Here is a 13,117-nt window from a genome sequence, read left to right as displayed (position 1 = left end):
CCTTCCTGCTGCCACTCTTGGGAGGTTTGGGTCCAGGCCCCTCCCTGCTCCCACCTGGGGCCTCAGTTCCCCCATCTGTAAGGTGGGCCACCAACATTCCCCCCCATGTGGCAGTGCCCCAGATGCACTGAGTGCCAGGTCCACAGTTATTATGCGCCAACAGTGTACCAGGCCCAAGCCACCTGTATTCCCCTACGCCCTGGGGTCTGGGGTGAGGCGGATGCCAGAAGCGGCCTTGAGAACAGCGAGACGACCAGGGACGGAGGCCAGGCCTGGGGAGCAGGGACTGGTCTGGGTGGGTGTCCAGGTGGGGAAACGGACGGCCCAGACGCTGGGGGACGTCGGGGGCATTCAGGGTGAGCCAGGCCCAGGGAGGATGGGGGAGGAGGGCACCCAGAGGGTCCCCAGGGCCCTCCCTCAGCTCAGAGCTGCCAGCCAGCCAGGGGTCCCAGGAGCACCCACTGTGGGTGGGGCTCATTTCCTTGATACCTCCTCCCCTCACACCCCCCCCAGCAGGGTTATCATGACCCCCACTGTTCAGGGAAGGAAACTGAGGCCTGGAGAGGGGAGAGGGCCTCTGAGCCACAGAGGCAGGAAGGGGCGGGGCCTGGGCGGGGCTGGTGGGGGTGGGTGGGGCGGGCAGGGGAGCTGCATGGGCTATGACTGTTGCAGGGGCCAGCCAGGCGGCTTCTTTGTCCAGGGCCCCTGCCTGCCCCTCCCTGCCAGCAGCTTCTGTAAACACAGACCCAACCAGGCCCAGGCCGGAAGGGAAGGAGATGAAAGGGGAGGGGGCTGCGGCCTCCACGTTAACCCCTCCTGTGCCAGGGGTGGAGGAATCCAGACCCAGCCAGGCCTGCTGCCCCCCCTCTCCCCCCCCCACCCCCCCATGTGGTCAGAGAGATCGACCCACCCTTTATCATCCTGTCCACACCTACCTGAGCCCCCCACTACCTCTCCCCCCACCATGGGGCTCCAAGCTCCCAGGCCCGGAGCCCACCCATTTTGCCCCAGACTGGGCTCCTGGTGTCCTGGAGGCACAGAGGAAGTATGGTGAGCTGCCCCAGAGTGGTGAGGCTGGGGTCCTCTGGGGACCCCAGCTCCTGGCCACACAGGGCTTCAAGGGTCTGTGTCCAGCCCTGTCTCCCTCACCAAGCCAGGTGCTCCTGGAGGACAGGAAGCAACAAACTCCTATGCAACCCTCAAAACCCAGCTCCAAGGCCCTCTCTTCCCTACCTTCCTCTTGAACCCTCCCCTCTATAATTGGAGTCGGGGGCTTTGGGGCTGAGAATCTGGATACCATGTCCTGCATCCCTTAATAAAGTAGTCTTTCCCCCACATCACAAAGTAAAAACCTCCAACTGGATATCTCTCAGAATTCTCTGGGGGTTGGACATGGAGGAGGGGTCCTGCCTGCACCCCACCCTCCTGCAGTTTCCTTGATGACCCCTCCGCCCTTCCTTATCGCCCCCCCCACCCCCGCCTGCCTCCATCAATGCCTCTCTGTGCTCTCCCAGCCCCGCTCCTTCTATAAACATCCGCCGCCTGGCTGCCGAGCCAGGGCGCAGGGTCCCAGGAGGAGCTTTGGTGTGATTCCTTCTTTTTCCCAATGCAGAGCCTAAACCAGCGTCCTGGGTGGGCCGGGTGGGCGCTGTGGGCGCATCTCTGGGGCTGGGTGTGCTTCTGACACCTGGCGTTGCTTTTCTCTCTCCTTCCTGGGCTGGAAAATGAAGCGGGTAGCGTGGGGGTCTGAGGCCCATCTTCCTCCACCCACTCCAGGAGGTCTTCATTCGTTGGGGATTTTGCAACCCGGGAAGGGCCCGGCGGTGGCCAAGGTTGGCAGGAGGTGGTTCCGGGATGTCCAGCTTGTAGAGGGGGGACCAGGAAGCAGGGTCCTGGGTACAGGGCATTGTCCAGGGCGGGGGCAGGGAGCAGGAGCCCATCCTGGAGCTTCCCTTTGCCATCTCTGCAGGGGCGGCAAGCGTGCCCCCAGGGCTGGGATGGGGGCCATCAACCAACCTTCACTGTTTATTGAGCACCTGCTGTATGCCAGGCTGGGCGCCGGGGGACCCCATGTGAGCAGGACCGCAGGTGGGGGCCACAGACAGGAAACCCGTACTTCCACTGCCAGGGAGAGAGGTTTAAGCGGGGGCTTCTCCGCCCTCAGCCAGGATGGTGCCAGGCAGGCTGAGCTGAGACCTAAGGGCTCCCACGGCTGGGGCTTCTGGGTGACAGGCGCGTGCAGGGGCTTGGAGCGCCAGGGTGGGTGTAAGATGGGAGCAGGGCTGTCTTGAGGGAGGAGCCCCCTCCTGGGGCTGGGCCACCCCCAGCCTCCCTCCCAGGCCTGGCCCACCTCCCCACTGTCTAAGCTGCAAAGTGGATTAATCAAGCCCTCCCTCCCCCACTGCAAAGCCCCCAACACAGCAGAGTTGTTTTGGCAGCTGTCGTGTCCGTAGGAGGAATAACAGCGGCTGTGTTTCTCATGCTGGGCCCCCGGGTTGGCCCTGCAGCTCCCCCCTCACCCACCCAGGTGAGAGCAGCATGAGCCCAGATCACTGATGGAGAGACTGAGGCAGAGCTGCCTCCTCAGGGCTCTCGCAAGCAGGGGTCTCACCCGGGCGACCCTGCCCCCAGGGGACACTGGGTGACGCCTGGGACAGCTGTGGTTGTCACACTGGGGGCTTCTCTCCTGGCATCCAGTGGGTGGGGCAGGGAGGCTGCTCCCCCACTCGCAGCGTCCGGGACGGCCCCCCAGAGAGTGAGCCGCCCCAGCTCAGCTATGCCGAGGGGACCCGCTCTCACCGACGCGTCGGGCACCACCCCAGGTGACAGCATCCCCCCTCCCTGCAGGGACGCCCGTGAACCGCATCCCCATCATGGCCAAGCAGGTGCTCGACCTGTTCATGCTGTACGTGCTGGTAACGGAGAAGGGCGGCCTGGTGGAGGTCATCAACAAGAAGCTGTGGCGGGAGATCACCAAGGGCCTCAACCTGCCCACGTCCATCACCAGCGCCGCCTTCACGCTGCGCACCCAGTGAGTGCCCACCCGCGGCGTCTGGGCAGAAAGGACCCAAGGCAGGGAGGAGTGGGGAGGGTGGAGGGTGGAATGTCCTGGCTCTGAGGCTATGCAAATTGAGTGTTGAAGGAACAGCAGGTAGTCGATGTGGGGACGGGGATGGGGACATGTCACAGGACAGGCATTGAGACAGAGGGAACAGCACAGGCAAAGACCACGGCTTGGAGGGCTGCCGGGTGCTTCTGGGCAGAGCTGCGGGATGGGGATGGGGAGCTGGTGCTGCAGCGGGGCTTGGCTTTATGCAGACCCCAGAGACATCCCAGGTGCCATCCTGTACCCTTGCCCCTGCCCGCAGGTACATGAAGTACCTGTACCCCTACGAGTGTGAGAAGCGTGGCCTCAGCAACCCCAATGAGCTCCAGGCGGCCATCGACAGCAACCGGAGGGAGGGCCGGCGCCAGAGCTTTGGAGGCTCCCTCTTCGCCTACTCACCGGGCGGGGCCCACAGCATGCTCTCCTCGCCCAAGCTCCCTGTGTCCTCCCTGGGCCTGGCCGCCAGCACCAATGGCAGCTCCATCACCCCAGCCCCCAAGATCAAGAAAGGTGAGGGCTGCATGGGGCCTGGGGCCTGATCTTGACTCAGCTTCAGCCTGGCAGTGTGTCCCAGGGAGGGGGCCGCCTTTTCCCTTCCCTGGGTAACCGGGATGATAGACCCCAAAGTTGGTGTGTAAGAGGGCGGCCAACCTGCTTGTGCTGTGCCTGTGGCAGACATTACTAATCAATTGCCATTTTTCCAGCCCCAGGTCCATAGCAGGCAGACATCACTAATCAATTCATTTCTCCTGAACCTGTGCCCTCGGCAGACATCACGAATCAATAATTTTTTCCTCCAGTTCTATGCCAAGGCAGACATGGCAAATCAAGCCCAATTTTCCCATCCTATACCCGTGGCAGACATTACTAATTAATCACTGTTTTACTGTACCATTGGCCCAGTCCACTTGCCTGTGGCTGGTGTTTTTATTTTATTTATTTATTTATTTATTTATTTATTTTTGATTTTTTGATTTTTTATTTATTTTTTGGCCACACAGCATGTGGGATTTTAGTTCGCTGACCAGGGATCAAACCTGGGCCCCCTGCATTGGAAGGCAGATTCTTAACCACTGTGCCACCAGGGAAGTCCAAGGCTGATGCTTTTCATCGCTGTCGTTCTCTCTAGTCCCTTGCACGTGGCGGACATTACTAGCTGATCACTGTGTTCTTTTCCCTTTGAGCTTTAGAATCCTCCTGAACACACTGACCCACCAGACACCAAGGGTGTCGTGTGGGTCATCAAATGGACTCTTTAACCACCCCTGAAGCTATTGCTAGGTGCCCCTGGGCAGCTCACTGCCCCTTTCTGAGCCCAGCTTTCCTTACACGTAAAGTGGGGGAAATTATGCCTTCTCTGTGGGGGTGTTAGGGAGCCTTCAGCGTGTAAAATGCCCAGCGTGCAACAGGCCTGGGGTTGCAGGTAGCTGGCAGCCCCCCACCCCTAGTCCCCATCCATGGCAGACATCACCAGCCGATCACAGTCCCCTCTTCCAGCAAGTCTCTGAATCCTCGGTAACACAGAAGCACCAACAGCACATGTGGTGGCCCAGCCTCAAGCAGGTCGGTGCACCTGTCCGAGGTTCCGTTTCTCATTTGCCACATGAGCTGTGACTCCCTACTTCCCAAGCTTGGCCCGGGGAGCCGAGGTGATCCTCACAGCGCCCTGAAAATTGGGGGCTAGTCAGATCTAAGGCGAATGGGGTCTCAGCAGTGTCAGCTCCCTCCGGCCTCTGTGAGCCTCAGTTTACCCCCCAGCCTTGGGGAGTTGCAGCGATACCCGTGAATGTCATTAGGCATCTGCTGCATGCGAGGTCCTGTGCTGGAGCTAGGGAGGACGGGGGCGGATAAGAGAGAGGTTCGGACCTAATGGAGCTACTGAGGGGGCCAGGAAAAGCTGGTTCTGATGGGTCCCAGGGGCTCTTTTCAGCTGAGAGGGAGGCAAGCAGAAAGGGCTACAGGGACTCCAGGGCAGAGGGCCTGGCAACTGCAAAGTTTGGAGTGGGGACCCTCCTGGAGAGGCGGCCCCAGGCCACCAGGGATAGACACGGGAGGGAGAGTCAGAAGAGGAGACAGTGGGACCAGTGGGTGGGAACCACGGGGACGTTTGTTTCAACCACAGGACAGGGGAATGGTTAGGAGCTGGTTCTGGAGTTGGGCTGCATGGGTTTCATTTCAGCTCAACCTCTCTCCAGGTCTGTGGCCTCAGGAAAATTATCCATCCTCTCTGAGCTTTGGTTTCCTCAGCGGTAAAGTGGAGAAAAGGGTGACTAGGTGGTTATGGGATTGTTGAGACGGTTCACGTTAAGTGCTTTAGACAAGGCATGTGGTGAGCTCTTGTCGTAACTAGTATTATAAGTAATATGTGCTATTGTGGTCTCTCTATAACACTAATGCTAAATACTACTATGATACTGTCACTGTAACTAGTATTGTCACCATGACCTATATTACCATTATGCTGGTATCTGATGTCAGCCTGATACTAGAAAGGATCTTATAGCACTTGTGTCTTTTCAAAAACCTGTCCACTTCCCTGGAAAGGAAGTGAGAGCCCCATTGGTGGAGGTATTCAAGGGGGCACATTCCTACCTTGGATGGGAGGTGGGGAGTGGGCCACCTCTGTTCCATTCTGGCCACCAACCCCTTTTCTCTCCTGTCCAGAGGAGGACTCGGCCATCCCCATCACGGTCCCCGGCCGCCTGCCAGTCTCCCTGGCGGGTCACCCTGTGGTGGCAGCCCAGGCAGTAGCGGCCCAGGCGGCCGTGGCGGCACAGGCAGCCGCCCTGGAGCAGCTCCGGGAGAAGCTGGAGTCTGGGGAGCCTCCTGAGAAGAAGATGGCCCTGGTGGCAGAGGAACAGCAGAGGCTCATGCAGCGAGCGCTACAGCAGAACTTTCTGGCCATGACGGCCCAGCTGCCCATGAGCATCCGGATCAACAGCCAAGGTACCACCCTGGCGCTCAGACCCTCTGTGCTTCCTGCATGCACACAAGGGCCTCGTAGCCACCATGTGTAAAGAGTGCTTACAGATCAATAAGATACAAAGGCAAACAAACCAGTAGAAGAAATGGGCAGCTGTGACTCGTAAACTCATAGGAAAAACTGTTCAACTCCATCTAGTTGGGGATCTGCAAGTTAACGAGGAGATACCATTTTTCACCCGTCAGAGTTTGATAATATCAAACGTTGGTCAGGATGTGCAGAAATGGGCCCCATCGGTCCTGCTGGTGGGAACGTAAATAGGTGACAACTTGGCAATCTCTTTTAAAAATAGAAAATGTGCTTGCCCCATGACTGGGTGATTCTGCTTGGTATCTAGAGCAGAACTAATGTAGGGAAACAAGGAAACACAGGTTTTCAAGGATGTTCACTGCAGTTATTTGCATGACGTCACTAGTGTGTCCATCAGTAGGGGAATTCATGAATCAAGTCTGGAATACTTTGTGGTCATTAAAAAGAATGACATGGGGAATTCCCTGGCGGTCCAGTGGTTAGGACTCTGCGCTCTCACTGCCGAGGGCCTGGGTCCAATCCCTGGTCGGGGAACTAAGATCCCACAAGCCACGTGGCACAGCCAAAAAAAAAAGAATGACATGATTTGGGTGTGGGGACACCGCTTAAGACTTGTAATCATGCTGTACACCTGAAACTAACACACTGTAAATCAACTATAGTCCAGTAAAAATTATAAAAAAGAAAAAGAAAAAATACTTGTAATCAAGAAAAAAGCAAACTTGAGACAAATTCATTCTTATTCAATAAATATTTATTGAGTACCTACCGTGTGCGCTGCTGAGAGATCCTGTCCAGCGCTTCGTGAAGCTTCACGTCTGGTGGGTGACCCACGTGACCCAGATCATTGCATAGGTGGGTTTATGATTACAAAGCGTGGTTTTTCTTCTCCCCGCAGGCTCCGAGAGCCGCCAGGACTCGGCTGCGAACCTGACCAGCACCAATGGCAGCAACAGTATTAGCATGTCAGTAGAGATTAATGGAATCATGTACACAGGTAGGACCACCCAGCCCCCATGCCCACCTTGACCACATCTCTCTTTCCCGAGTCCTGGTTGCCCCCCCCCCGGGGGGTGTGGCTTCTTGAGCCCAGACCTCTTCCCTCATGAGACTCAAGCGAGATAGTCTGTGTCCTATACTTAGCACGGAGCTCAGCACAGAGTAAGTGCTCAGAAATACATATCCTGTGTTACATATCTTATAGCAAACGATGTTTCCAGGTTCCTTCTAAAAAAAAATGTGATTAGACCCATGGCTCCTATAGACCACCAGGTGGCGATGTTGACACAGAACAGCTCGGTTGCTGTAAAGACCGCCCCCCCCCCATGGGGGGAGGCTGAGGAGATAGATGGTGGTGACCTGGAAGCCGGGGGTAGGGGGGCGGGCATGCTCTTTACAGGGGGTCAGCGCTCAGGAATCCCTCGCACCTGTCACATGATCTTTTAAATTCTCCACGACTTGTCTCCTGTCCTTGCACCAGGAGTGCTGTTCGCCCAGCCGCCGGCCCCCACGCCACCCTCGGCTCCCAGCAAAGGCGGAGGTGGCAGCAGCCGGGGAGCAAACAGCGGGACCAGCAGCAGCGCGGGCAGCCAGGCGGGGCCAGCGGGGTTGTCTGCACCCCCCGCATCTTCTACCTCAAATAACTCATTGCCTTAACCGCTACACTCCTCACCCTGGGAGCCCACCAGACGGGGCAGGGGGTCCAGGTGGGCCAAGCAGGGGCCGGGATGGCGGGAGATACGGGTGGGGAGGGGAGGTATCCACAAAGGAGCGACAGCTAACGCCAAAAAGAAAAGAAAATATATATATACATATATATATATATATATATATATAAAGAAAATTTAATAAAACAGGGGAAAACCAAGGAACACTTGAATTACTCAGGTTTCGGACATTCAGAGAGACGAATTGTGAGAGCAGCAAAGGAAATGAGAAACAAGGGAGGCAGATGTCTCCCAGGGCTTTCCTGCAGCCCTGGTGGACCCACGTGGACTGGTGTCTAGTTTGGACAGGCCAATCCTGTTTACCTCATACATCCCTGCACTGTGTTTTTTCATTTTTAATCTGTTTTTTTCCCTTTTTTTTTTCCCTCTTCATTACACACTCACCACACCCAGCTCCTTGCATTGAATGAAACCCCTGAGCCAAGATCAGTTGAATTTCTTTTCTTGTTGCTTTCGGGAACTTTTTTTTTTTTTTTTAAAGAAATAGTGAACTTCAAAGTCTGTAGGGTTTTTAAGAGGTTTCGGGGGTTTTGTTTTGTAAATATTCTATTTTATTCTTGGGGGAGGAATCAAACCTAGGAAAAGGATATATATATCTATATATTTGTGTTCATTCAGGGAAACTGGACTTGAAAAAGCAAAAAAAAAAAAGAAAAAAAGAAAAAAGTAATACCCTTTTTATTTTTCCCATGACTGATTTGGGTTCGGTTGTGCATTTCCTGTGGCGCAGTGGGCAGCTGGCAGGTCCAGGACACTGGATCCCTGGGCTAGAGTCAGCAGAGCCGATGAACTCAGGTGCTGTGGGCCGGGCTGGGGTAGGGGCTGCATGCCGGGGGTCCGTGGGGAAGGGGAGCAGGAATGTTGAATGGTAGACATCACCGTACTTGTTCTTACTTCATGCGGGGCTCCTCAGTCAGGAATCCCGAAGTCTTAACTCGAGAGGAGAAAGTGCTGGGAGGGGGTTCACCTGTCAGCCCCAGGCTCCTGTCTCAGGGATGAATACGGCCTGGGGACTCCCTTGCCTGAAAGGGCTGCTTTTGGAGACTTGTCCATGCCGGGGGACAGGGGTGAGCCGGCCTTAGCTCAGGGCAGGGTTTCTGTGGGGCCACGGCACCCTGAACACCACCCCTCCCCCCAGCATTTTCATCTCCTCCACTTTGTCCCTTCTTACTTCCTGGGGGCCCTGCAGTAACTAAAGGAACTAAATAGAGGCCGAGAAGGGGCCGCGCCCCTCCCTCTGTGACCCCGTCCCCCGGGTCAGAAGGTGGGCATCGGGTGGGGCACAGCTGGGGGGGCATTAGTTCAGGGCTGGTGAAGGTCTCCACCAGGCGAGCTGCACATCCGTCCTAAACCCAGGCGCGGTTTGGGGTCCCGGGGGACCAGGTGGTGTTGGGTGGGGCCGTAGCTCCCACAAGGTAGCGCTCTTTCACGTTCCTCTGGGGTGGGGTGGGAAGAACTCAGCTGTTCCCAGGGTGAGCCTGGAACCTCTAATTGGGCCCAGGGAACCCGGCCTAACGAGCCCGGAGCGGGAGGGCACCGCCGGCCGCCTCCGGCCTCCAGACCCAGGCGTCATCTTGTTGCCTTGCAGACCATGAGGGTGGTCCTGAGCTCACCCCCACCCCAGTCTTTGGGAGGGAGCCCGTTTCCTTGGTATATCTCAGGGTCGCTGACGCCCCCCACCCTTCCAGGAGGGGGTAGCGCTGGGCGTGGGGCTTTCTTCCTGCTTTTCCTTCTGGAAGGTTCTCCCCTCCCGTCTCTCACTGCAGCGGCACAATCATTGTGGGAGGGGGATCCTTTTGTCCCCAGACACAATCTGCCCCCCTCTCGCCATCACCCCCCCTTCTCCCTCTCCTCTCCCCGCACCTGACGGCAGGAGCGTGGGAGGCTACCCTCTGCCCCCCCCCTCCGCCCCCCATTCTGCCGGCTGCGTGGGTGGGGGGGGTCTCTGCTGCGAGTTTCTTTCTACCTCAGGTCTGACTTTTGATGCCAAAACCCCCGCCCGGCCGCCCACCCCCACCAGCCCCCAGCTCAGGGTCCCACCCCCGTGTGTCCTGTTGAGCATCCACATGTGTCTGGGGGAGCGGGTGTCCTGCAGGAGAGGTGCCTTCCCCCAGGTCTAACTCAGGGTGTGCCTGCGGTGCTGGGCGACGCTGATGATTGTAGGGGATGGGGTTGGGGGGGCGTGGGCCCAGGATGGGGGGAGTCTACCGGCCGTGGAAACGCGAGGGGGGCCCGGGGCCAGCAGGCACTCAGCCCCCAGGGGGCCCTGCCTTTGCCTGGGGTGCCCCCATCAGCCCCCTACACTCCCAACCTCGCCTGTCAGTGGGGGTTTCTCGGGTGCCGCTCAGCACCCCTTATGCAAACCGGGGCGGGGATGGGGGCTGAGTGCTGTTCATTTCAGAACAGGTGGGGCTTAGCAGCATGCTGAGGGTGGGGACCCCCAAACTCAGGGTGGAGAGGGGCTCCAGAGGCTCCCCTGCTCTGGAGATGCTTGTGGATGGGCTGCTTCTAGAACCTTCCTTGTGACCTCCAAACCGGCCGCAGGGCTGTAGCTGTCCGGCTGGGGGGCGGGCGGGGGGGCGGGACGGGGCATGGGGTGGCAGGTTGGTTTGTAATAGTTGTGTGTTTGTACAGTCACTTTTCTCACTGTTAGCATTTTTGCCCACTACCATCCTTTTTTTTTTTTTTTCCCCTTAATTTTGCTTCTGCATTTTTTCTTGGCAAACATGACTTCAGCCTTTCATTCCTGACATGTGAAATTTCAGTTTCTCTGGGGTTTGTCAGAGGGCGTGGGGACCGCGCCTGAACTCAGGTTAAAGGGAAAAAAAAAACTTCTAATAAAAAGATGTAAAACTACTCTCTACCTCTGGCCGGGCCCAGCCTGTCGCGCCCTGGCCGCGGCGGGGCAGCCTGTGACGATTTATTTCAGTTTTTGCAGGACATTCAGGTATTAAAAGGGAGGGGAAAAAAAAAAAAAGACCAAAAAAAGAAAAAAAGAAAAAAAAAGGTGTGATTTTGAAATTTAAAAGAACACTGAAAGTTTACATTTTATAACATTATTATGCAGATTGTATTTAAACTTCAGAAATATTTAAGACAATTGTAACCCTGTAAAGCTGATGAAATATTAAAACAAGACAAAACACTTCTGACTTTTAACAGAGAACGGCTCCTGTGGTGGTTTTTTGGGCGTCGCCCCACCCCCACCCTGGGTCCTGGCAGCAGAAAGCACAGGGCCTGACCCAGACGGCGTCCAGCAGGGACTGTGCCCCCCAGGGGACACTGGGCCACGTCCAGGGATGTGTGCGCTCCTGGCATCTAGTGGGGGGGATGGGGGGCCCACAGAGGACCACCCTCCCCCATGTCAGCAGTGCTGGGTGGTGTCACCCTGACCTTCTGTGGGTGAGATGCAGGAGCTGCCCCACGCCCACTGGGAGCAGCCCAAGCAGTCTTGGCCGTGACAGGGGTCCACTCTGCCCCCCAACCCCCAGCCTTCCTGCTGTGGTTCAGTCCACATTTCTACACTTGACTTGTGGCCCCAAAGAAAGCAGACCAAGGGGCGGGCTCAGCCCTGGGGACAGTTTGCGACCCCTGGGCTCAGGGCACGTGGAAGGGAAACACCCCACACAGAGGCAAACCAGCACAGCAGGATTTTCTGGGCATCCATTCCTCAGCCACCTCTCGCCCCCACCCCCTGCCCAGAGGACGTGAAGGGCTCAAGGTCAGCGTGGCCGGATGGTGGGCAGGGTGGGCCTCCTGCCACCTAGCTCCCCTGCCACCTGCTCCGGCCACGGCTGGCCTGGGCCGGTCCCTCCCGCCGGGGTCAGCCCCCAGGTCTGCTTTGAGTGAGGAAAAACAACTCACTCCTCCTGTTGCAGATGCCTCCCTGTGGCCCATCCGCGTGGTTCCAGCCTCTGCGGGCCCGGGGGACCAGGAGAGGTCAGAGGACAGGGGTCAACCCACCTGCCCCTCAGAGCCCCCTGCCCCCCCAGGGAGGTAAAGGAAAAGTGTTTTTTTGTTTTGTTTGTTTTTTTGTTTTAAAAAGGCCCATTCAGCAAACTGGATCGGCCTGTCCAACATCTTCATTCCTCCTCTGAAGAGGCCCAGAGATGGGGCAAGAGGCCCTGAGGTCACACAGCCCTGGGGCAGGGGGGAAGCAGGGAGGGGTCGGGCCCCGCCACCTCCTCCCCAGCCTCCCAGATCCCTGAGGAGCCTCCCGCCTGCTGGGCCTCCTGCTCTGTGCTTGTGAGGAGGCCCAGGGAGCCTCCCAGGTGAAACTCAAAACCATGTCTGATCAGCGGAGCTGCGGGAGCCCACCAGAAGCCAAAGGAAGGTTTGGATGAAAGGACGCCGGAAAAAGAAGAGGGTTTTCGCTTGAGTCATCTGCCTTCCCCTCCACCGTTAGTGCACTTAACGGGGCGGCTCCACAAAGGCCAGGGCTGCTGGGTTTGTTCTGGGCCCCCGCCGCCCCAGGTGGGCAGGGGGTGAGATGGGGCAGTGTGTACCCTGGGCCTGCAAACAGGAGGCGCTCAGTACATGTGTAGGGAATGAAGAATGCGGGGCTTAGACCCGGAGGGGTTGTGCAGACCTCTGTGCCTCAGTTTCCCCGTCCTGCTCCCGCCGCCAGCCTCGTGCCCTCCAGGCCTAGGATTTAGTGGATCTAGGACCAGGAGCCAGGCTGGCACCAAGGAGGTCTGGTGGCTGGGTGGTCCGAGAGGCCCCCAAAGTGTGGCTTTTGTCCTGCCCTTCTGACACAACTGGTCTGTCCTCATTCCGGAACCAGGCTGGGGGTGGGGTGACCTCTGACCTCACACAGCAGCCTGGCCGAGCTGGGTCCCCCCAGGAGGGGTGGAGGGGAAACAGGAGGAGTGGAGAGAGAGGCCTGGGAGGGGGCCGGGCCAGCACTCCAGCTGCCCTGCCCTCCAGCAGAGCCCGGGCCTGCCCCTGCCTGAGTGTCCACAACAGCGACTTCTGTTTGCACAACTGGTCCCCCTGCAACCGGAACCTGCAGGGCCCATCCTGCGTCCTGGAACCTGGGTGCTTGGCAACTTCCAGGCCAGACCTCCGCAGATGAGGACACACACCCAGGGCTCGAATCAGCATCCCTGATTTGCACATGGGGAAACTGAGGCCCAGAGCTGTGCAGTGACCTGCCCCGCTGCTCAGAAGGACCAGGTTCAGGCCCTGAGTTGGTGGTTAGAAGAAGGCTACCTTGGTCCACCCCCGGGGGTCGCAGAATGTGCCCATTCTCAAATGGAGCTCCACAGAATG

At 57.8% G+C, this 13,117-nt stretch overlaps 1 protein-coding gene across 3 annotated transcripts in view; it reads left to right on the top strand.

The window, feature by feature from the left end:
• The window catches only part of ARID3A (AT-rich interaction domain 3A), a 35,375-nt gene extending 24,974 nt beyond the window's left edge, over window positions 1-10,401 (top strand). For all 3 annotated transcript variants that reach the window (XM_057541151.1, XM_057541152.1, XM_057541150.1), the window contains exons 5-9: window positions 2,848-3,031; window positions 3,369-3,616; window positions 5,771-6,052; window positions 7,018-7,116; window positions 7,600-10,401. In XM_057541151.1, the coding sequence (XP_057397134.1) occupies window positions 2,848-3,031; window positions 3,369-3,616; window positions 5,771-6,052; window positions 7,018-7,116; window positions 7,600-7,775 (989 nt within the window). In that variant the 3' untranslated portion in view covers window positions 7,776-10,401. The remainder of the gene's footprint in view (window positions 1-2,847; window positions 3,032-3,368; window positions 3,617-5,770; window positions 6,053-7,017; window positions 7,117-7,599) is intronic.
• Window positions 10,402-13,117: the final 2,716 nt, after the last annotated feature.

Source organism: Balaenoptera acutorostrata, chromosome 2 (genome assembly GCF_949987535.1).
Source record: "Balaenoptera acutorostrata chromosome 2, mBalAcu1.1, whole genome shotgun sequence".
NCBI lineage: Eukaryota > Metazoa > Chordata > Mammalia > Artiodactyla > Balaenopteridae > Balaenoptera > Balaenoptera acutorostrata.
The sequence above is the reverse complement of the archived record's forward strand: the minus strand, read 5'-3'. Positions and strand labels throughout refer to the sequence as shown.